Raw genomic sequence first — 25192 nt, forward strand, 5'->3', positions numbered from 1 at the left:
TAGCCAAAACCAACTTTGGCAGTTGGTTAGGGAAAAAAAAAAAACCAAAAAAGTTTTGGTTCTATCACTTTCACTCCTAAATTTGTCTCATTTGTCCCTGGTATCTGAGCTTTAAAAAACAAAACAAACCCCCAAACAAAAAACGCCACTGTCTTGGGATTCTGTTCAGTTCAGTAATCATGGGGCAGGGGGCCTACCTTGTCACAGGCCCAGGACTAGTTTTTTTTTTAGACCACTTTATTGAAATACAGTTGACCTGTAAAAAGCTGTACATTTAATGTATACAACTCAGTGAGTTTGGGGTTAAGTATACACACATGAAATCACAACCATGAAGGCCATAAACATATCCATCACCTCCCAAAGCTGCCTCCTAACCTTAGCAGGAAGTCAGCCCTCTGCTTGGAGCAAAGTGGGTACCCAAGAACAAATTTAAGTGTGTTCAGTAAAGATAAAAGGCTGCTCAAGTCAATGGAAGCAGCAACTGAAAAGGACAACTCAGGTTGTCACATAGTGATCAGATGCAATGTCTAACAGTTACATAATAGAAAAATTCACTTAAATGCAGTTTGGTAGACAGTCTTTTGGGGAGGGGATAAAATCTTCCATACAAAACAGCCTGTGAGTACACTTGATCCATTTCCTTGGAAACTGGCAATACCTTCTACTTCCGTTGGCATCAGGGACTATTTGCCTTATTTTGGCTAGATCTTTCCCAGTTCTGTCTTCAAAAGAGTTAGTTACTAAGAGATACTTAACCATCACTTTTTTCAGGTGACTGAAGGAAGTGGGAACATTAGTGTTCGTAACAAAATAGTCATTGCACTTCCACGTTTTTAGAGGGCACCCCTTCCCAGAATAGCTACTCAGCAGTGTGAGAAGGGCTCTTTTTCATCCAGCTTTGGCCAAGAGATATTACCTGTTTGAAAACAATAACAAAAAGGAATGTTATAGTTGAGCCTGCTTTCCAACTGGCTCTACACTGAGCTAACTGGTTTGTTATGAAAAATAAGCAGTGGAAATAAGTGTAGCTATTACACTGTTTTTCTAATTATGATCTGAAAGAACCAGTTATAAGTGAAGCGTAATCAATGCACACTTTTCAGTAAGTAACAGAGACAGGTTAATTGGACATTTATATGCATATGGGAGAGGACGGAGAGACTATGACTGTGAACTCAGTTTTTCCCAAGAAGCAAAGTCTGACACAAGGTTCTATTTGAGAAACAGCACATGTGATCAATGGATGTGTCTGCTGAAACAGCAACAACTATCAGACACTGAGATTGAGAGATTATAAAATCTTATTTCTCTCCACAGTTAACTGAGGTGGTTCAGTTAATCAGAGGCATGAGCTCAAAATTTTTTTTTGCGGTACGCGGGCCTCTCACTGTTGCGGCCTCTCCCGCTGCGGAGCACAGGCTCCGGACGCGCAGGCTCACGGGCCCAGCCGCTCCGCAGCATGTGGGATCTTCCCGGACCGGGGCATGAACCCGTGTCCCCTGCATCGGCGGGCGGACTCTCAACCACTGCACCACCAGGGAAGTCCGAGCTCAAAATTTTTTTAGCTTTCCTTCCCATCCTTGCTTCAACCAGAGCTTTTCTTTAATTGGTTGGTCTTGATCAAAGAGGTATTCCCTGAGCCAGAGGACTGATGTTTGTCTCTGGAGGCTGCTCACGATGGTTCTCCACTGAGGGACATCTTCTGAACTTGAAGCTGGCACTTGGAAAGCCATCTACCTGGAGTGCTTAGGCTAGTCCCATTCCCCAATGTCCAGAGGGGTGCAGCAGCTCTGAGGGCTCACCTATCTGCAGTTCAGCTACCCAAGGTTCTGGGTTTTATTATTGGCCCAGAGTTTTAAAATAGTTACAGTGAGGTTTAAAGATGCAAATCTCCACACTAGGGGTTGCAGATTGATCACAGGATGCACCTGGCTTGCAGCAGGTATGTTTTATTTTCATGGTATTTTTTTAAATCTTGAATTAACACTTAAAATTTGGGAAATAGCACACAAAATGCCAGATGTCCAGGTTCTCTGGGAAAATGGGCTCCCATTCCTGCCTGGCACTGAATGAGAAGCAGCGCATGCCAGCTGCCCCTTTAGGCATAGCTTGAGCTCCAGATTTGCCACTCTACACATCTCTCCCTGCCTCGGTCCTGTTTTTGTTTTGCTCATTCCTGTTAACACCTGGCCCCTAGAGGTGAATGTGACCCTGGAATCTACTGCCACCTTAGTGTCACCACCTGTATATACTTTGTTTTTTGTTGTTATTAATACATGTATTATTTTTTTTCAAGAGGGTATTAAATTGTTTATTACACATGATAATGGATGATACACAAGCTTCACTCCTATCTATATCTGGTACCATAATCCAATTTAGATATATTGCATAGGATGTGCCAACAATCATATATTAATAATCAAAAAACTCCATGACTTGGCTTGGGTGACCCTTTTCATGGTGAATTCCAGGTCACAACACAGTAACTGTCAGTTCAACTACACCAAGGTTTCGGAAGACAGTAGCTTCTCCACCAAACCAGGTTGTAAATAAATTTTGAATGGAACCTGGCATCACCCTGAAGGAATACTAACTTCACACTGTTGGGGTAGTTTACCAAAATGGCTTCAAGGTAGACTAACTTTATACAGCACATTTAAAAAAACACATTTATTCAGCGTCATGATCAGACTATTACATTTAGCAATCAACAGCATGGGTGCAAAAAAAAAAAAAACTACATTAAAACCCTTTGTTGGAATGCTTTACACTTTCCACAGAACAGAAACTAAAATAACCTGTTATACAATTAGTCACAAATACAGTCCTCGAGTTTTTTTTGCCCATACATGTGAGTATTGTCTAAAACATGTCTTCTTTGTAGCAGCTAGGCCCTGCCACCACTGTGCTTGGCTGAGCTCACAAATCCGTTGTAACCTGTAGCTTCCCTGTCACTTCTCTGGCTCTCCTCTCCTGCTAAGCTTTGTTTCCTGGCAGTAATCAAAACCTTCTGCCACTGCCATAGCTACTGCTGCTGCTGGAACCGCCATAGCCACCTTGGTTTTGGGGTTTGGCAAAGTATTGGCCTCCACCACCACAGGGGCTAGAACTTCTGCCTCCAAAGTTTCCTCCTTTCATGGGTCCAAAATTTGAAGATTGATTGTTGTAACTGCCAAAATCATTGTAGCTTCCACCACCTCCAAAATTGCTTCCATCATTACCAAATCCGTCATAGCCATCCCCACTGCCACCATATCCACCACCACCGCGGCTGCCACCAAAGCCACCTTGACCACTGAAGTTTCCTCCACGACCAAAGTTGTCATTCCCACCAAAACCACCTCCATGACCACCACCAAAGTTTCCAGAACCACTTTGACCTCTTTGGCTGAATGAGGCACTAGCCATCTCTTGCTTAGATAGGGCTTTCCTTACTTCACAGTTTTGGCCATTCACAGTGTGGTATTTCTGAATGGCAATCTTGTCTACAGAGTCATGATCATCAAAGGTTACGAAAGCAAAGCTTCTCTTTTGCCACTGCCTCAATCAGTCATGATTTCAATCACTTCAATTTTCCCATACTGTTCAAAATAATCTCTTAGATGATGTTCTTCAGTGTCTTCTTTAATGCCACCAACAAAAATCTTTTTCACAGTTAAGTGGGCACCAGGTCTTTGAGAATCTTCTCTTGAGACGGCCCTCTTTGGTTCCATCCACCTTGTGTGGCCTTGCATTCATAGCCACATCCACCTCCTCCACAGTGGCATATGTGACAAACCTGAAGCCTCTGGAGCGTGTGGTGTTTGGATCCCTCATTACCACACAATCTGTGAGCGTTCCCCACTGCTCAAAATGGCTCCTCAGACTCTCATCGGTTGTTTCAAAGCTCAAACCTCCGATGAAGAGCTTCCGCAGCTGTTCGGGCTCTTTGGGTGACTCTGACTTAGACGTGACGGCAGTGGAGGGTGGTGGGGGAGACGTCAACGATGCTTACTCGGCGGCGTCCACAAGCAGAAAGGAGTAATCTCCATGTGTTTTTTTAATTTCCAGTTTTATTGAGATAATTGACATACATTGTATAAGTTTAAGGTGTGTAACACAATGATTTGATACATGTGTGTATTGCAAAATGATTACCATGATATGATTAGTTAACATCCTAGAGTCACCATGCTGTACATTATATCCCTAGGACTTATTTAACTTATAACTGGAAGTTTTTACCTTTTGACTTCCTTCACCCTTTTGCCACTTTATACTTGTCAAAGTGCTTTCACATAGCAAATCTGGGCCTCACAGTTCTTACTGCATTCTTAGTTTAGTGTGGGACAGTCTGTTAAGCCATTTTTGGGCAACACATACCTGGGGGAGCCACAAAATACTCCTCCACAACGCGATGGGAGTTTTGTAGTAGTTCTTCAGCACAGTTGCCTTCTACCACATTGTCGGATCTCAAGTACAGACATCTACAAAACCAGAAGTTTAAGGTTACCTTCTCAGAACATGGCTTCTAGGGCATGGGTGGAGAGGGTCAAGTACGGGAGAACAAGGGAGCAGCATATTCTTGAGTTATAGTCACTGCTCAAAGATGGAGGAGTTGTACTCAACAGCAGACCAAATAACAGCCTACCATTTATAGATTCTCCCAAGAACCCTGTGAGGTAAGTGGTAATTATTCCTCAGGATTGATATGTTTAATATTTTTTATGATTACTATGGGTAAGTTGCTTTTGGCGGAGATAGGTAAGAAGGCAATTACAGTATAATATATTAAATCTAACAGAGGTAAGCAATGCTCGCCAAGGGACTAGATAGGGGGACCTAACCCAGCCTGGGTGAGAGACAGGTCCTCAGAACAGGTGATGTCACTCCTTAACCATGATCAAGGAACAGCTGGGTTAGGACTTCCCCGCCGGTCCAGTGGTTAAGGCTCTGCGCTGCCAATGCAGGGGGCCCAGGTTCAATCCCTGGTCAGGGAACTAGCTCCCACATGCCACAACTTAGAGCCTACATGCCGGGCTTCCCTGGTGGCACAGTGGTTAAGAATCCGCCTGCCAATGCAGGGGACACGGGTTCGAGCCCTGGTCGGGGAAGATCCCATGTGCCGCACAGCAACTAAGCTGTGTGCCATAATACTGAGCCTGTGCTCCGCAACAAGACAAGCCACTGCAATGAGAAGCTCACGCACCACAATGAAGAGTAGCTCCTCAGTGCAACTAGAGAAAGCCCACGCGCAGCAACAAAGACCAACGCAGAAAAAATAAATAAGTTAATTAAAAAAAAAGAAGAGCCCCCATGCCACAACTAAAGATCCTGCACACAGCAATGAAGATCCCATGTAAGACCCGGCATAGCCAAATAAATAAATATTTTAAAAATATGTATACACTTTAGGGCTTCCCTGCTGGCGCAGTGGTTGGGAATCTGCCTGCCAATGCAGGGGACACAGGTTCGAGCCCCGGTCTGGGAAGATCCCACATGCCGCGGAGCAACTAGGCCCGTGAGCCACAACTACTGAGCCTGTGCGTCTGGAGCCTGTGCTCTGCAACAAGAGAGGCCGCGATAGTGAGAGGCCCGTGCACCGCGATGAAGAGTGGCCCCCGCTTGCCGCAATAGAGAAAGCCCTCGCACAGAAATGAAGACCCAACACAGCCAAAAATAAATAATAATTTTTAAAAATATATGTATACACTTAAAAAAAAAGAAACAGCTGGATTGGGGGGAGTGATGGGAAATAAGCAAGGTGCAGAAACTTGCTCAAGATTGGTTATAAATAACCTAAGCTGCTAAGTGACAGGACTGGGATCCGAGCCCGGTTCTGGTACCCCTAAGATGAGTGCTTTTTTCATCGCAACCACCTTTGTGGATGTAAAAGTACCTGCCCTTGCAAGATGTACCACGAACATAGCTCAAGAATCTCACACTGTTTTCGGGGCTTAGTGGTTTCATTAAACTATCCAGATGGCAAACTAGTGAAACCAAACAGGAGTTGAACACATCTGTGGGGCTTCACTACTGTTTTAAGGTTTAAAAGTGCATGACAAGAGGTTTGAGTTGGCTTCCAGATACCTGGGCTGAAAAATAAGCAGTCTGCTCAATCACTAAGAGGGTAGCAGCCAAGCTCTTTCTGCTCTGAGCCAGACATAGACTGCAGGCTAAACCTAATGGGACAATGGCGCAAGGGTGTGACATGAACATCTGGGTAAAGGCTGCGAAGGCCAAGTTGTAATGGTAAGATTCTTTTAGGAAAGGATTGGTTCTTCTATTTCTTTGGGGCACCCAGCCCTGGGCAAGACACGATAAACACTTATTCATGGTGCAAAGAGTGGAAAGCTGGACTCTATTCCAGGACTGGCACCGTCTTAATGCGTCACCTTGAACAAGTATGATCTTTCTAAGACCTTAAGCTTCTTGCCAAAAAAAGTGAAGGTCGCACTAGATTTTTTTTTTTTTTTTTTTACCATACAAGGATTATGCACTCATACTCATTCAAGGAAACTTGGAGAACAAAAATAAAAGTAATCTGCAAAGGTGACCATTGGACTTTCTGGGGTTTATATTTCTGTTGGACAATATAACAAAATGGCTAAGAGACTGGGCTCCTGAATCACTGCAGAATTCAAACCCCAGAGCTGCACATGGCCTGTATGCAAGTTACTTATCCTTTCCATGTATCAGTTTCCTTGTTTGTAAAATGCTTCAGAGAATTGCTGGGACAATTAAATGAAATGATGTTTAAAAAGAAGGTCTGGTAATGCTGGGCTTACATTCTTAGGGCAACAGAAGGTGGGCGCTGAATAGCACCTGCTCTTTTTTCAAAAAGAGTTTGTACACCCCGGGTACACCTCAGTCGCCACTACTCATTCAGAGAATACCTATGCACTTAACCTGCTATAATCACTCACAACCCTCCCAGTCCATAGGGACTGGAGGCTGCTAATTGTTCCTGGGCGTTTGGAGATTTTGACAAAAAAGACTATACTACTGCCAAGAGGTGGTTAAAAGCTACTGCTTCCCAACAGTAGGTAGCAATTGATTTGTTCACTCATTTGGTAATTGGGTTTCCTATTAAGTGACATTTCCAGAAAGACAAAATTCACCTCTTTAAATATCACACATTTCCACCTAATTACTATTTAAGATGGAGTTGTTTGTAGAATAAATCCCCACCTCCCTATTTTCTTAAACACAGGCTACTGAACACAGGGTCTCTGAGGGTGGCACACCAAGCAGACCCCTCACTTGGCAAGTCGCTTAACTTTTCTTGACCTTGGAATCATGCATAAAACACCAAACAAGACCAGATGAGCTCTTTAAGTGCCTATCAATTATAACTGACTGAATGTCTACCTCACCTCATCTTTCTCAGTCAGGGTTCTATTATAGGAGCATTTAGTCCAGATACGTAGGACAACTTCTATGCATCTGGGCTACTTGTTAGTTATGTACCATCCTTGGGAGACTTGAAAAAAGAGTCCATTGATCTTTCTGTGTCCTCAATCAGATGAAAGACCCCGGTTGAGAAAACTTTTGACTGTGAATTAGAAACCCTGCCCTCTAAAGCTCACAGACAAGGCACTTAAACCAGTAATTGAGGGAAATGCATTTAATTTCATGGAAAGCACTATGGCAGCGTGGCAGAAGAAGTGCCTCTGTTGGCCCTTGGGCTGACCAATGGAACAGTTCTGCTGTTTTATTAGTTTCTTTCTGCCTCTTCCCTGCTATCAGGCTGCCAGGAGTTGTTTCTCTGGGCACCACTCTACTTCCATCTACAAGCCTTTTAATTTATTTCTAGTTTCATGCGGACTGAAATGAGAGCTAATCGATTTGGCAAATAAGGCTCTGAGGGACGTCCTAAGCATTGAAGTTATTTGGCTGCAGTCAGAGATGTCACCTGAGTCAGTCTCTGGATCTGAGATGAAAAAGGATAAAGTTTCTAGGGGCTGACTTTATTATTGATTGATTGATTGATATTTTTGGCTGCGCCACGAGGCTGGTGGGATCTTAGTTCCCCGACCAGGGATTGAACCCGGGCCCCAGCAGTGAAAGCACCGAGTCCTAACCACTGGACTGCCAGGGAATTCCTGGGGCTGACTTTAGAGGGCATATCTAGAGCAGCATTTGAGAGAAGCTCTGAGTTCCAAGTCCTGGATTCTCCTCGTAATACCTGTGAAACTTTGGCGCAGGTTACATAACCTTTCTGAGGCTTGGTTTCTTCATCTATGAAAGAGATACTAGTATTTGCCTTTCGGGATTATATGTGATTACTGAGATATAACGCATATAAAATCTTAGTGCCTGGTACATAAGCATGCTAATGCTTTTCAGCTCAAAACAAATGATAGGTTATTAATGGGCCAAGAGATTTCTGTTAGCCAGTCAGGACCTTTACAGCTAGTGTGGCTATCACCTAAAACCATTTAACACTTGTCTTCACTTAACTGGGTTCCATTTCAAATGTCAGTGAAGGCAGTACATTCAAAACATGAAAATCCTACAAATGTCACATCTAAAATAGAATCATTACCCCAAACTGGTTTCCTAATTTATGGCAAGATTGCAAATCACTGAATACTAAGTCACTATTCCAGTTACCAGAACCAAATCCCTCTTCATCTTTTCCACAAACTCTTCCCTGAATAATAGTTGCATTTCTTTATAGTTACCCTCTAGATGCCTTGGGAAATTCTGACTGCTCTTTGCACTCTATTCCCACCTTTCCCATAGATAATAAAGAACATTCAACAAACATTTACTGAGTGTCTGCTCAGTGCTAGATGAAGATGAGCAATAACAGACATGCTTCCTGTGAGGTGGACGAGCAGTAGGAGAGGGGCAGAGAATCAAATATCAATTAAATACATGTAAAATTACAGCTCTTTTGAATACCATGAGAGCCACAGGTCCTGAAAGAGAACCTGACTCAATACAGAAGAATGAAAACTTCCTTGAGGAAGTGGCAGTTGAAATCTGAAGAAAGGAAATTAAGTAGGCAAAAAAAAAAAAAAAAAAAAAATGTGGGGACTTCCCTGGCAGTCCAGTGGTTAAGATCCCATGCTTCCACTGCAGGGAATACGGGTTTGATCCCTAGTCAGGAAACTAAGATCCTGCATGCCGCACAGTGAGGCCAAAAAAAAAAAAAAAAAAAAAAGGAATGCATGGGCTGAGATGGGGGTAAAGGCAAGAGCCCAGAATTCTAACAAGGGGAAAGAATGGAGAGCTCTGGGAAAGCGATGTCTTGAAGAAGTGGGCAGAAGCTTGGTTAAATGATGCCCCACAGGCTATGGTGAAGCTTTCCTTTTTATCCTAAAGAGCACTAGGAAGCCACCTGAAGGGCTTGGGTAGGAGAATGACATCAGATTTCTGTTTTGAAACACTGTAACTTTGGGCAAATTGGTTAACCTCCCTAGACCTAAGCATCAAGATTACAAAATAGAGGATTTGAAGGAATCAAAGACTGGAGTGAGGGCTTCCCAGTGAGACCACGAGGCTAGCAAGCACTTTACATGAAGGTTATTGTTACAGATAAGTGTGGCTCTCCCTACCGGCATTGACTAATGGCAGCTTTCTTCCTCCCACCTGTACCAGGAGTTTATTTTTAAAAATTCCATCAGAAAAAGGCTAGGACAGAGTTGTAGACTGCCCATATCTTTATAGGCTACATACCCATCCTCTCTAAGAAGCTGCAGTCCCAAACAGCAAACAAGTCTGCTTTTCAAAAAAGATCATTTTCTTTTAAAATGTATTAAGATTTGGCAAATTGGTAGAGGTGGGTAGAGGCTGCACCCTTTTAGTATTCATAAGCTGCTTTGTCAAAGACCCACCCCTCCCTGTTTCATTACACTACTTCACTACTTGGGTTATTACTCTGCCCCCTTAGGCATTTGTGTTTTGGGCCCTAGGTGTAAAATGAAAAGTTAAAACTTCCCTCTAGGCTTCCCTGGTGGCGCAGTGGTTAAGAATACGCCTGCCAATGCAGGGGACACAGGTTTGAGCCCTGGCCCAGGAAGGTCTCACATGCCACGGAGCAACTAAGCCCATGTGCCACAACTACTGAGCCCGCGTGCCACAACTACTGAAGCCCACGCGTACAGCCCGTGCTCCGCAACAAGAGAAGCCACGACAATAAGCCACGCAGCGCAACAAAGAGTAGCCCCCGCTTGCCACAACTAGAGAAAGCCGGCACGCAGCAATGAAGACCCAACACAGCCAAAAAACAAACAAACAAGAAAACTTCCCTCTGCATTCCCATCTTCTTTAACACTAACCATCGTTAATAGTTTCTTGCATGCCCTTTCAGGGAACAAAACAAAACTTAATGCATACACCAGAGTATATAAAATAGATTACACATAAAGTATCGATAATACCATACACGATGTCATGAACTTTGCCTTTTTTTTTTTTGCCTTTTTTATTAAGTATATCTTGGAGACCTTTCCATATCAGCATATAGTTATTTCATTATTTTTAACTGCCAAATATTCCAGTGTACTATGATGATGTATTTAGTCATGAAGGACACTTAGAATGTTTCTGGGGTCTGTTTCTTTTCTGTTGTTTTGTATTATAAACAGATTTGCATACCCTGGGCGCTTGTGAACACATCTTGATGCACTTTCACAGATATTTCCATAGGGAACCACGAGGTCAGAAAATATGTACATTTAAAATTTTTGAGACAGGAATTCAGCAGCAAGGAAATCAGACATGAGCTCACATTCTATTAACAAGAAACATTACAAATCAACAAAAATAAGATTATCAAGAAAAATATTAGAAGAAAACCCTGGGACTTCCCTGGTGGTCCAGTGGTTAAGACTCCGCGCTTCCACTGAAGGGATCGCGGGTTCGATCCCTGGTCCGGGAACTACGATCCCGCATGCCGCACGGCCAAAAAAAGAAAACCAGACAGGATAAGGAGTTAATGCAAAGATCCTAGAGGAGCAACGAATCTGGCGTGTTGGAGAAACGGTAAAGAAGCCAATGTGGTTGGAATGATAAAAGCAGTACTTCGGTGCGGTAGGGAGGGACTCTAGGAAGTTGGGCCTCGAAAGTGAAGCTTAGCAGTTCGGATTTTGTTCCTAGTTACACTGGGAGCCATCGAGGATTCTACAAGGGAGGGACAGGATCCATAATGAACAAGGGAAAGAGTGAAAGCACCCGCGGGGTGACCGTGGGCAAGTTCTCGCATCTCGCTTCTGTGAAATGAGACACTAATCTTCATCTTAACTGGGAGCGAAGGCGCCGCAGGCAAGGCTTGGAGGGCCGTAGTCGCCAGCTTACCTGTCCTCCAGAACTGACTCCATGGGCTCCACCCCGTCCGTGTCCACGGCGCGAAGCCGGTCGGCGAAGGCGATGGCTTTCTCCAGCCGTGCCACGGCCTCTTGGCTGCCGAAGTCCACAAGCGCTAGCCGCTCCAGGTGCTCGATCAGCTCGGCCGTGACCCGGCGGCTTCCCTGGGGGAGGATGAGGCGGAGGGCTTGGGTCACCGGTGGGGCCTGCTCCGCCTCCCGCCCCGCTTCGGCACCCGCCTAGACGCCCCGGCCTCTACCTGAGGATCGGCCTTGGAGGGGAAGCCCCGGCGCCCGCCCGCCGACGCTCGAAGGCCCAGCCACACTGCCCGCGTCCACATTTCTCTCCTTCTCGGCCCCCGTAGTGCGTCCTCTCGTAAAGCCTAGCGACGCGCTTAAAAGTGATGACATCCGAGAGCGCCGCCACCGCCGACGCCATGAACAGTGTAGGGGAGGCTTGCACCGACATGAAGCGTGAGTACGACCAGTGCTTCAATCGCTGGTTTGCCGAGAAATTCCTCAAGGGGGACTGCTCCGGGGACCCGTGCACCGACCTCTTCAAGCGCTACCAGCAGTGTGTTCAGGTGAGCTGAGGCCCGGGTCCTCTCGCCTCTACCCCAGGCACCGGCTTCTCTCTACGGTGTCCCTGGCCTCACGCATCGTATCTTGAGGGCGTTGGGACTGGCAGGTTAAAGAAAAGCCTCGATGAGACCAGTGACAGTAGTTCTCTCCCCTACCGTCACCAAGGCTGCCTGGTATCTTTCCGAATGGCAAAGTTAAATATTTTTGCAGCACTTTACTTTTTACGGAGCCCAGTAACATTCTTTGGTTCATTTGGTGCTCAACTTGAACTTGCAAAGTGGGTATAGTTATTCGTATTTTATGCATGGAACACTCACGCCCAGAAAAAGGAAGTGATTAGTCGAAGTTCACTAGAATCAAGTTTCCTTGGATTTTGCGGTGGTGCACTTTTCCAATATTGCTGAGGGATAAGGAGGGGTGTTAGCCTCTCTGGCCTGTTAGACATTATGGAGGATCTCCTTTTGTTATATTCCCTTCATTGACCTATTTTATTCTCTCTTGACTAGCCAGAGCATCTTCATTCCAGCCCAGTGAATGTGAAACTGATCTGAATCGTAATAACAGCCCTGGGCAAGGCACTCCCAATTAGTTAACTTAAAAAACATCCTCAGTAATTCCAGGTGGAGCTGCTGTCTTTACCCAATATAGATAGGAAAGTTAGGCTTGATCAAAGTTACATAGCCAGTAAGTCCTGGGACTGATTTGAACTTGTGTCTGTCACAATAGAGTGGTGATACTGTTTAAATTCCACTTCTGAATTTTGATGTTAACTCTTTCCAATCTCTCTGGTTTTACAGTTAATTTCTTTGTAATCTTACTTATGTTAAAAAGCATGGGGTTTGAATCATGTTTGGTAGTCCTTATGGTCCAGTCGGATTTACTTTTGTACCATCATATTTATAAAGTTTGGTCCTCAGGCTCCATGTGGACCTTTATCATGTGTTTTCTTCCATCAGAAAGCAATAAAGGAGAAGGAGATTCCTATTGAAGGACTGGAGTTCATGGGCCACGGCAAAGAAAAGCCTGAAAGCTCTTCTTGACCTTGACAGTCACCTTGAAAATGGACTCCTCAAATCAGGAAATTGAGGACTCTGGATCCTGTCAGTTAAAGCTGTGAAGATAGCATCGATTTGATGAATCTAGGAGAGGAGTTTCCTGTCCTCCTTGATATTTTTCTCTCATTTGTAAAAGATGATGAAAAAAATCACTCTTTGCTTTGAAATTTCTGGCTTTGGCATCAGCAGGAACTCAATCTGCTAAATAATGGGATTATGGTTGCAATACTTGGTCTGGGATCGGTTTTAAATATATCTTGTATGTAAATGCTGATAATGACCAAGGTTGCCTGAGTTATGCTTCGAAGGGCATTACTTGTACACTGTACTAGGGTTACTGTTCATGGAAGCAACTGGTTAGGATCTCTCTTTTCTCTCACGGAGATAATGCTTTGGAAAGGGTTCCCAGCACAACAGTTTCGATCAATGCTTGGGAGCAGTTTTATTTTTATACAGTAACTTAACTGTTAAGATTGCTGATGGACTGGGTTAGCCAAGAGGAAGACAGCTTTTAACAGTTCCCTACCTTAAGAAGAGGTGTCAGATCTCATATTAAGAGGTGAAAGCTTCAAGAACACTGTGAACACCATCTCAGAGTTCATGGTGTAGTTCAGCAATTAAGATCCTTGGAGTGGCTATGCAGGAGGATCCTAAATTGCAAAGATTTGCTGTTGCCAGCTTTCAACTTAAGTTAATGAATTAAGTCAATCTGTGTATCATAAAAGTGCCAAAATGCTGCATCTGGTTAAATGGGGAGAGAAAAGAGTTCACTTTATTTGCCTCCTTTACCCACCCTGCCCTGTAATGCCTGTAATCATGAAGATGGAACAAACTGTAACATTTAGTTTCTATCATTATTTGCCCCTGAAATTCAGTGCACTTTATGGAACTACCACCCTGTAACCCCACACATCCCATAAATACACTGGGGGGAGTTTTTTTTATCATTTTAAAATGAAGATTTATCTAAGCTAGGTAGTATCGTATAGCAAATGGAAACCACTGATTTCTAAAATTTCCACAGTAAGCTACAGATATCTTAAAATGTTTATATAATGGCACCCCAAAAAATGTCAGGATCAGGTGAGCACTTACACACTTTAGAATATCATGTAGTCTCCACAATTGCATATCTTGAGTAATGTGGTTCAGTTTTTTTTATGTACCCATATAGTATGAAACTTGATTTACAGAAGTCCTAGATCCTATTATCTCTTCTCCACTTTACCAATTAATAACTTCATATTTAATTTGACCAGTCCTTCATGTCATTGCAATACATTCTGCATTTATATTTTGACAGGTTAAGGTCCATTATACAAAAGATATCTGGAACCCAGTTGAGGGAGTCCAGGCAGCAAGCTAGAGTTAAGTATAACTGTCCTGAAATAAGCCTGCCCACAAGCCAGTAAAACCTTATAGGCTCTTGAATCTTACCACAAAACTGTCTGGTTGAGCCTTGAGAATAAAACAAATGTTATTATAATTGCTACTGAGGGAACAATTTTTTTCTGATTGTTCCTCATGCTATTTTGACTTTATCCTGCCCATAAAATGGCTCCCACTATCTCAACTACTTAAAAGGTTTTAAATTTTGAAGAGGAAATCTTAATTGCTCTTTAATGGTGATCTCTCCTAATTCCTATGGCTACAGGAAGGTTTTAATTCCAGAAACAAATAAAGCCAGTTCTATATGCAGAAATGTGTCACACTGCCTTTATTTCTCCAAAAGTTTCTGACCCTTCCAGCCTTCCAGCCTTAAGGGAGATGAGAGATGACCCAAGATGAGAACTTGACATCTTTGGAGAAAATTATCTGACTATAGGGAGAATTCTTCAGCAAATGCTGGTGTCTTTGCCATCTGAAGTCTGCCAGGACCCAGTTTTGACCCTTAATTAGCTTGACTTGTGGTATCTGCTTTACCCACCCCAGGCACAAGAAACCAGTGCCAGGCCTGTTACAAACATTGTTATTTGGAGGCCTGAATTGGACCTGAAACACCGTAAACAGCAGCCGCAGACCTTCACTGCAGAAATAGAAATAACATCAATGTTAATTTCTGAGGGAAAAACACCACCAAAGAATGCAAATCTCAGCTCATGACTAAATTATTTATTTAAGCCATCTCCTGCCATAAGCAAAGGGACGGAAGATCAGTATAATGGTCATCAAGTATAATGGTCATCACTGGATACAAGAAGGTGAGCTTAAGGTCTCGAACACTTTTCTGGTCCATGTGTGCAGAGTAATGGTCCAAACCAGTGCTGTGGTCCCCACTGGGTAATGGCCCAGGTTCTCTTTATTCGTCTTCATAGCCAGTTGGAAGCGGATTCACGTGAGAGTTATGGAATAGGGTATGGTTACCATCTCCCCAGGGAAAGGGCTGTGGAGTGAAGATGTCAATTAAGCAATTCCAGAAAATAGTTCAGAAACAACACTACCACGAACTGCCTAAAGTAGGGTGAGTAACAGTTAATACATAAAAACAAAATGGAAATTAGTCCTTTAACTACTGGCATATTTCAGCCCTCCCATAATTTAAGGGAGCTCTTATAAATTCCAGGGGAGCCCGTAAAGTAGACAGTATGAAAAGCAAGCTCAAGTTCGTTACTCAAAAGCCTCTCGCTGGTAACTGTACATCAGTGCTGTGTTTCTGAAAGTGCAATCCTCCCACCACCTGTATCAAAGTGGTAGAGGTGGGTATGGGGGCAGAGAATGTTACTTAAATGCAGATTTCTGGACCTGAAACAAATCTCTGGATTGGAAACTGCAACATACCCTCAGTTATTTTGCATGCTACTTTTGAAAAGCATTGCTCTAGGGCAGTGATTTCCAGCCCAGGATGATTCTGCCCCTGTGGGGACATAAGCCAGTATATGGAGACATCTTGGGGAGAGAAGCGTATACTACTAGCACCTAGTGGTTAGAGGTCAAAGATGCTGCTAAACATCCTATAACTCACAGGACAGCCCCTCCTCACCCCAAAGAGAATTATCCAGCCCCAAATGTCAATAGTACTGAGGTTAAGAAACCTTACTGCACGGCTTCTAATTCTATTGTACAAGGGTGGGAGTGGCGCTCAGACTCAAAAATTCTTTCTGGATCTAAGGATCCTGCTTAATTTTCCAGTCCTACCTGGGCTAAGTGAGGTAATAACTTTATAATATATCTGCATCAATAGCCAAAGGATGACATAGTTGGGATGATAACTAGCACAGAGGTGAACAGAAGCTGTCAATCTCTTCATTATGCAGCTAGTAGCTTCCAGATGCCCAGGTTTTAGAAAGGTGAACCGCCTTCCGACTTCGCCAGTCTAAGGGAGTTTCCCAAATCTCCAGGTTTTGTACCACCGACAACTGTTTCAGAACAGTATCAGAAGGCAAAAGGTGGGATGACTCGGAGAAAGGAAAACTGAAGGGCACTTATTGTACGACCTTGAAGAAGAAAGTGAGATATGACCGGAGAAAATAAAATGAGAAAATTAAATGAGAAACTACACGCACGGCACCCACGCTTTTAGAGAATGAAGAACTTGGCATTTGGAATGAAAGCGAAGAGACACTCGAACAGACTACAAGGGGTACCTTGGACCTGATGCGGAGATGGGGGTAGGCGACGAACTCGGGTCTCTCCTCCTCTCCGTGGCGCGACTTCAGGAACACGTTCAGCATGCTCACTCCCACCCCGGGGAGCGCCACTAAGTAGGTGAGAGACTTCCACATGCGAGCTGCAGAGGGGGCACGACGCTCAGGCCTGGCGGTAATACGCCCGGGTTTCCTCTCCCTCCCCCAACGCCTCAAGACAAGGTCACAGTCCCGCCGCTCTTCTCTCCAGTGGGGCCGAGGCCCGCCCTGCGCACCCAGTCCCAGTACCTGAGCCCTCCTCGCCGTGAGCGCCACTCGACATAGGCCGGCTCAGCAGCCGGGAACGACCCAGCAGCCCAGAAACCCTGGGTACAGCTGCCACCGCCATCTTCGACCAGAACGGCCGCAGCGCCGGAAGCGGAAACAGAAAAGTTGGCTGTGGGGGCGGGGCCAGAACCTCAAAAGGAAGTTCCTATTGGGCGGTGCCTTTTAACCCGAGGAGCCTGCGCACTGTCCTCCCGGCCCGCAGAATCCTAGCCTGAAAGCTCGGAGCCGCAGAGCTAGAGGGAGCATGCGCTCTGCACTCCTGCGTGCACTCCCTGCTCCCTAAGGTCAGCACCCTGGTGAGGTTAAGCGCAAAAGAAAGGTTTGTGGAGGACACCCTGGCATCCGGGGTCGCTCCCTTCGTTGAAGTCCGTACACAGCAACAGGAAGTTCCGAGCACAAACCACTCTATCTAAAATGCCATTTCCCCTCCTCCCTATCCTTTGACTCTGCGCTATTTCTTTCATGGCACCAGGACATAATAATAATTGTCATCATCATTATTACAATATTTTGTCGGCATCACAGAGTTTATGTTCTATCAGGGGAGTCAAAAGATTTTGCCACTGCAGCATCCCCAGACTCTGGAATCGTACCTGGCAAGTAACAGGTGCTCTACACAAATTTGTTGAATGAATGAATAGCAACGGGAAACAATTGACATCTGTTATATTTTATCTCTACAATTCTTTCCCACCCCTCCTGTCATTTTTCTTCCTTCTACTCATCTAAAAACAGTTTTAAAAATAAAAGTTAAAAAATAGATACATAAGATAAAATGAAAGTAAACTTTTTGACTATAGGTTCCTTTAAGGATATAATGAAAGCTATGAATCCTTCCCTCACAAAAAATGCAGCTGTTCCTAAGCACACACAGTTTAAGCCCACAATGTTGGGGGAAGAAGGTACTATAAAGTACATCCGGACACCCCCTAAGAGTCCTGTGCCCCAGGTTAAGAACCTCTACTTAGAGGAATAAACAGGGACTCTGGCATGGTAAGACTGGATTCACATTTTGTTTCCATCCCTCACAGCCTGTATGACCTTGAGCAAGTTAGATAAAACGAATGCTTTCAGGTCCTGCAGTTTCATGAAAACAAAAATTTAGGATCATATTACTAGAGCTTCACAATCTGATCTTTCTTTCTCTGAGTAGCCTGGGTTTTTGCATGTTATGGTGAAATTAGGATTGTGAAATCCCTAGGCATCCTCAAACACAGCCAGAGGGGCTGTGAAGCCCCACAGTGTAGCCATGGAAAGGGTCCAAGCTCAAGGATCAGGAAATCCTGGGTTCAAATCTGGTCTTCCCCCAACTGTTCCTCTTCTCTAAAATGGGAATGTAATGTGCACTTATTCATCCCTTTATCTGACAAACAATAATTTAAGACACAGCCCCACCTGGGGAAGTTACTCACCCTCTATCCATAATAATGATTGTTCATTTAATAAATATTAACTACGGTGACTACTGTGTGCCAGGTGTACACAATAGTATGCAAGAGCTATAAGATCTCTCTCATGCAATTTACAATTCAGTGTTAGAGACAGGATTAAGTGAAAAATGCCCAATGCCTGGGATATGTTAAAAATTCAACAAATGTTTATTTTCTCATAGGACTTTCATACATCTTGCAGGGTGGTAGTGCTAGGTAAAGATTCTGTCTGTCGTATGCTTGGCCCACAGTACATTCTCAGGCATGATGCCTATGATGTTATTGCCAGGTATGCTCAGCATTTGCAAAGCTTTGGGTGACTGAGTTTAGACAGCCCAGGAAACCAAAATCATCAATACAACAAATAGTTGATATTTACTAAGCACTTATTTCATGCCCTCATCTATGCTAAACACTTTCCATAAATTGTCTTCTCCACCTCAGTAAATGGGCACTCCATTCCTCAAGTTTAACACCTTGGAATCACCTTTGATATCTCTCTCTCTCTCTCTCTCTCTTTCTCTCTCTCTCTCACACACACATTTTCTATCCAGAATCTGACAGCTACTTACCACCTACTGCTACCAATTTAATCAAAGGTGTTATCTCTCACCTGGGCAATTGCAACAGCTTCCTAACTGGTCTCCCTGCTACCTGGCCCTTCTACAGCCTATTCTTACGTGGCAGCCAGGGGAAAACCTGTCAGATCATCTTCTTCCTCTGCTCAAAATCCTCAGTGGTTCCCATCTCAGAGTAAATGCCGAAGTCCTGACAGTGGGCTGCCAGGTCCTACACACCTTGCCCCCAGCCACCTCTCTGACATCATGTAGTCTACCTGCTCCCTTGCCCACTTCACTCCAGCTACATTGGCCTTCTGGCCTTTCCTTGAACATGCCAGGCATGCCCCTGCCTCAGGACCTTTGCACATGCTCATATCTCTGCCTAGAAGAGTTCCCCCCCACCCACCCAGTAGCCGCATGAATTGCTTCCTTATTTCACTCAGGACTCTGCTTAGAAGCCATCTCTTATCAGAAAGGCCTTCCCAGACCACCCTGAAGTGAAATAGCTCCTCCCCGCCCTGACACTCTATCCTCCTTACTGTGCCTTATCTATCTTTGTGGCACTTGCCACCATCTGCTGTATTAAATATTTATTGGTTTATTGTCTGCCTTTCCTCACCACATACCATGGGGGCAGGGACTATATTTTGTTCACTGGTGTGACCACTTGGCACATGATAGGACCTCACTGAATATACATTAATCCCAACCATGATCCTGTGAGCTAGATACTATTCTCCCCATTTTTCAGATAAGGAAACTGAGACTCAAAGTTGTGAAGGAAATTGCCCAAGATCACAAAGCTTTAGGCAAGTTGTGGACTCAGGCAGTGTGGGACTCAAGCCAGTTCTTTTAACCTCAAAGCCATACAGACTTTGCTTTAGGTAGAATGACACCAACTCCGAGAGGTCACCCTGTCAAGCTCATGCTAATCTGATGCTCTGAATAAGCATTAGCAAGATTAGCAAGAAAAAAAAAAAAGAGCTAATAATTTCTGACTTCAGTAGGTTTGGAAAGAAAAATATTTCCAGTCATGGGGCCCTTGAGAATGATTGGAACCATCAAATGTGTTTTCAAGGTGCTGAGCTGGCAGTTCCCAGCTTGTGCGTCCTCTCACAGTGAACCCCAGGGCATCTGGCTTCTCTGTGCAGGGAGTCTCCCCAAGGCCATGGCCAGCCAGGCCTGGATTTGACGTCATCTTCTCTGGCAGCTGGTGATGTTTACACTCATGTTGAAGCCACTAAGGTCTCTGGTGCTCTGTTTCCTTGAAACAGGGAGCTGGCAGGCAGGCACCTCAATATTGGGGCCAGCTGCTGATGCGGGGATTGGAGGGAGACTGGGGGAGGCTGCCTAGCCAAGGACAGGGCTTGCTTAGGGGAAAGCTTATCTGGGGCATTCTGCCTGCTACTTCTACTGTGGTTTCTCCCAGCTAAGAGTTCATCCAGTTCCTGGACCAATAAATATTTGTCTGCCGAGAGACTAATCCCAAGTCTCAATTAAGTACTCAATTATCGTTCGTTATTATTTTTGCCATGATCAGGGGAGGGGTACAGGTTCTATGGAAGCAGAGCAGAGGGGTATGTGGCCTGCACTATGCAGAAGGCACTGAAGCTGTTTTCCAAGCACGCTAGAGGGGTGCTATGACCACCACTTCCATCATCTGAGATGCTTAGCATCATCAATTCATGTAATTAGGGTCTCAACTGTGTCCTTGGACTGGGGCAACAGCAGCGACCTCATGGAACACCCAGTCTAGAGGGAGAGACTGACAAGTAAACAGTTACTACAACCAGTGTGATGAGTTCTACAATGAGGGGCAGTACAGCATGAACCTTGGTATCAGGTTCAAGTCTCAGGTCAGCTACTTAGCTACATAATCATGGGCAAGTCAAGTGACCTCTTAGAGTCTCGCTTGTGAATTGGAGTTATTACAAGGACTTAACAGGATAATAGTTATTAGCTAATATTTATTAAGCATTTACCATGTACTGGGCCCTTCACATGCATTAGTGTAGTCATTACAGCACTCCTATGGGACAGCTACTATTCTTATCCCCGTTTCACAGATGAGGAAACTGAGGCACGAAGAGAGGTGAAGTCATTTGCCTAAGTTTCACACCCTCTAAGTGATTGAGCTGGGATTCAAATCCAAGAAGTCTGGCCTCAAAGTTTGCACGTTTAATCACTCTGTGATACTGCTTCAATAACTCAAGCGACCAAGCAAAGGAAATTACAAACAAGACAAAAAGACAACCCTCAGAATGGGAGGAAATATTTGCAAATGAATCAACGGACAAAGGATTAATCTCCAAAATATATAAACAGCTCATGCAGCTCAATATTAAAAAAGAAACAACCCAATCAAAAAAGGGCAGAAGACCTAAATAGACATTTCTCCAAAGAGGACATACAGATGGCCAAGGGACACATGAAAAGCTGCTCAACATCACTAATTATTAGAGAAATGCAAATCAAAACTACAATGAGGTATCACCTCACACCAGTTAGAATGGGCATCATCAGAAAATCTACAAACAACAAATGCTGGAGAGGCCACAACAGTGAGAGGCCCGTGTACTGCAAAAAAAAAAAAAAAAAAAAGACACGTGCGGGAGATTGGGATTGACATATATACACTAATATGTATAAAATGGATAACTAATAAGAACCTGCTATATAAAAAAATAAAATAAAATTCAAAAAAAAGACACTTGCACCCCAATGTTCATTGCAGCACCCCTTACAATAGCCAGGTCATGGAAGCAACCTAAATGCCCATCGACAGACGACTGGATAAAGAAGATGTGGTACATATATACAATGGAATATTACTCAGCCATAAAAAGGAAAGAAATTGGGTCATTTGTAGAGACGTGGTTGGATCTAGAGACTGTCATACAGAGTGAAGTAAGTCAGAAAAACAAATATCGTATGTTAATGCATATATATGGAACCTAGAAAAATGGTACAGGTGAACCGGTTTGCAGGGCAGAAATAGAGACACAGATGTAGAGAACAAACATATGGACACCAAGGGGGGAAAGTGGTGGGAGTGGGGGGATGAATTGGGAGATTGGGATTGACATGTATACACTGATGTGTATAAAATAGATAACTAATAAGAACCTGCTGTATAAAAAGATAAATTGAATAAAATTCAAAAAAGAAAATAAACTCAAGTGACTTTAGCACGGTGCCTGGCACAAAGTGAGTGCTCAATAATTTTTTGTTAACTATTATTATTGCCATGATTAGGGGAGGGGGAACAAGGTCTATGGAAGCAGAGCAGAAGGGCATTTGTCCTGGACTAGGGAAGGGCAGTCAGGGAAGGCTTCTTGTAGGACGTGACATCTAAGTCATGCCACCATCCCCCCAAATAAATATGAGTGAGTCAAGGACAAGTTTTGGTTGGAAGGGAGATGGGAGAGTTTTCCAGGCAGACATCACCACAGAGAAAAGATACGGGTACTGTATCCAGAATTCCAAATGGTGCCTTAACGTTGGAGGTGTGGAGGGAGAGAAGGAGCAAGAACTTAGAGTCCTGCAGACATAGAGAATGGACTTGAGGACATGGGGAGGGGAAAGGGTAAGCTGGGACAAAGTGAGAGAGTGGCATGGACTTATATATACTACCAGATGTAAAATAGATAGCTAGTGGGAAGCAGCCGCGTAGCACAGGGAGATCAGCTCAGTGCTTTGTGACCACCTAGAGGGGTGGGAAAGGGAGGGTGGGAGGAAGACGTAAGAGGGAAGAGATATGGGGATATATGTATGTGTATAGCTGATTCACTTTGTTACACAGCAGAGACTAACACACCATTGTAAAGCAATTATACTCCAATAAAGATGTTAAAAAATAAAAATAAAAAAAAAACTTAGAGCCCTACAGTCCTACAGGCTATGATGAGTTAGGATTTCATCCAAAGGGTACTAAGAAGACTTGCTTTTAAGCTAGGAGAGAGGTGATCAGCTTTGCACCTGAGACTTTGTACAGGCTGGCCTCTCCTGTCTGGAAATGCCCTTCCCACCCTGTTGTGCATCTCTGTCTGCACGCACCCTGCTCAGTTCTCACCTCCTACAGGCAGCCTTTCTTGGTTACACCGTGCCCCTGGCCTCTGGGACCCCAATAATGTTTAAGTTCACTACATTGTGTTTGAAAACTATTCCTTCTCCTCATTTCCACTCTGAGCTCCAGGAGAGCTCCCTCACCCTTTTCTAAGATTCCTCTGAATTCCCATACAGCCTGGCACAGAGCAGTCATAACAAAATGGTTAAGAACTCAGTTTCTCAGTCAAAGCTGGATTTTTAAAAAATATTTATTTATTTATTTATTTGGTTGCACTAGGTCTTTAGTTGCAGCAGATGGGCTCCTTAGTTGTGGCATTTGAACTCAGTTGAGTCATGCATGTAGGATCTAGTTCCCTGACAGGGATCAAACCGGGGCCCCCTGCATTGAGAGCACAGAGTCTTAATCACTGCACAACCAGGGAAGTCCCTCAAAGCTGGATTAAAATCCTGGCTCTGCTACTTTTGCTGGACAAATCACTTCACCTTTCTGTGCCTCAGTTTCTTCATCTGCAGAATGGGGAAAATCATAGTACATACCCACCTAATAAGATTGTTGGGAGGACTGAATGTGATGATATGTGTAAAAACACTTAGCATCTTGCTCAACAAATAGAAGCAATTTGTATTGTATTATTATTAATCATCTGCTGTTACATTAAGCTGAAAACAGTACCAGTGTATGGTCTGTGAAATATATGTCAATAAAGCTGTTAAACACAACAAAGCAGGCTACGAAATATGATGAAATGTATATTTCCATTTTGGTAAAGTGCATGGAAAAATGCTGTAAGGGTTATACTTACGTGTTAAGAGAAGTATGTCTGGGTTTTAATTTTCTTTTAAAAATTTCTACAATGAATATTTATTACTTGTGCTATAAAAACAAAGGTTCTCACCAAAAAGCAGACTGTGAAGTTGATACCAGAACTTGTGTTGTTGGTATTCTTCCCATTAGACTGTAAGCCCCATGAGGGCAGGGACCCCTTCTGCCTGGCGCAGGAAAGGCCCTGAGTAATTGACGGAAGGGTGACTGGATGAATGGGGGCTTCTCTGGTACCCTCACCTGCAGTACCGCACTCTCCCTGTGGGTGGCAGGCTCCGCATGTGTGGGCGCCGCCCACGAGTCTGGCCACAGATGAGTCGCGCCAGCGACCTTCAACGTGGCTGTCTTGAAGGAGCGAGAGAGGTGGAACGTGAGAGAGAGGTAGAGGGATCTCGGGCTCAGGGACTCCTTCTTAAGGCCTTGCCTCTGAGACGTCTCCTGAATCTTCCCCGGATTGGAACAAGAAAACTTCACTTTCTAGAGAATGTCCCCTCACCCCACCTCACCCCACCCCACACTGGGGGCAGAGAGGAAAGACTGAAAGGTTCCTGGGGCCTGGGAGACAGAGGAGGACAGAGAGGCCATCCTGAAAATCTTCATCTTCACAACTCATAACTCACAGGGTGCTGCTCTTGGCAGTTGACTAATTGCCCCTATCCAGTAGCTCTTTGATCTTAGAAGGGAGGTGTGCTAGCGTCCCATTTTGCAGACGAAGGTCATTGTGGCTTAGAGAGGTAGCTCAGAGAGGCAGACCTCAGCTGAGTCTGATTCCAAATCCCTTCCCTTGACTCTGCCTCCTCCCCAACTCCCCCCGCCCCTCCCCCACCGTGTGTCAAGCTGAGACATCCTTGGAGGGGGTGTGTACCCATCTAAGTTACCATTATTAATTGTTAATACTAACAGCATTTGTTTAGCCTAGCCTTCCTGTGGTACTGGCACTTGACATATATTATTTCATTTAATCCTTCCAACAACACTTTGAAGTAAGAACTACTATTATCCCCATTTTACAGATGAGAAAACTAAGCCTCAGAGATGCAAATATTGACCAATTTGGAGACAAGTTTGACAGAGCCAGGATTCAAATGCATGCCTGTCTGACCCCAAAGTATGCTTTTTACCAGTACATGTTTTTCCTTCATAATTATTTTGAGTATTAAAGTATCGAATACATACATCTATATGGTACAAATTATAAAATAATAATAAAGAATGAAAAGCCTCCCCATCCCTGTTCTCCAACCACCCAGTTTTACTCCAAAGAAAGTTACTATACTAGAGATTTCTGATGATCCTTCTAGAGATATTCGGTACGTAGATGAACACCTGTTTTACTGCCTCTCACACACTGATCAGTGACTTTCTAAACTATAAGAAGGACCAAGTCCTCTTCTGGAACACGGTGTAATTTCTCTTCACTGACTCCTTGGATTGGCATGCAGGGCCTCCCAGGGGCACCTCCA

The 25192-nt window shown here is 44.2% G+C and overlaps 3 protein-coding genes and 1 pseudogene across 3 annotated transcripts; 1 reads left to right on the top strand and 3 right to left on the bottom strand.

Annotated features, from left to right (window-relative positions):
- Positions 1-66: 66 nt before the first annotated feature.
- GATC (glutamyl-tRNA amidotransferase subunit C) lies at positions 67-14889 on the bottom strand. Its single transcript, XM_030860550.3, has 4 exons — positions 11561-14889; positions 11293-11465; positions 4369-4472; positions 67-919 (listed from the first exon to the last, which is right to left on the bottom strand). Exons 1-4 carry the CDS (start codon positions 11639-11641, stop codon positions 867-869), a joined length of 411 nt encoding a protein of 136 aa, XP_030716410.1. The 5' UTR covers positions 11642-14889; the 3' UTR covers positions 67-866.
- On the bottom strand, positions 2658-4178 carry LOC115855364 (heterogeneous nuclear ribonucleoprotein A1-like; annotated as a pseudogene).
- On the top strand, positions 11699-14632 carry TRIAP1 (TP53 regulated inhibitor of apoptosis 1). The gene is made up of 2 exons (XM_030860553.2): positions 11699-11884; positions 12839-14632. The coding sequence occupies exons 1-2, from the start codon at positions 11705-11707 to the stop codon at positions 12920-12922; spliced, it is 264 nt and encodes an 87-aa protein (XP_030716413.1). The 5' UTR covers positions 11699-11704; the 3' UTR covers positions 12923-14632.
- A 140-nt stretch (positions 14890-15029) lies between the features above and the next one.
- COX6A1 (cytochrome c oxidase subunit 6A1) lies at positions 15030-16962 on the bottom strand. The gene is made up of 3 exons (XM_030860551.2): positions 16810-16962; positions 16522-16664; positions 15030-15320 (listed from the first exon to the last, which is right to left on the bottom strand). The coding sequence occupies exons 1-3, from the start codon at positions 16907-16909 to the stop codon at positions 15237-15239; spliced, it is 327 nt and encodes a 108-aa protein (XP_030716411.1). The 5' UTR covers positions 16910-16962; the 3' UTR covers positions 15030-15236.
- Positions 16963-25192: the final 8230 nt, after the last annotated feature.

This window comes from Globicephala melas, chromosome 13 (assembly GCF_963455315.2).
Source record: "Globicephala melas chromosome 13, mGloMel1.2, whole genome shotgun sequence".
In the NCBI taxonomy this organism is placed as follows: Eukaryota; Metazoa; Chordata; class Mammalia; order Artiodactyla; family Delphinidae; genus Globicephala; species Globicephala melas.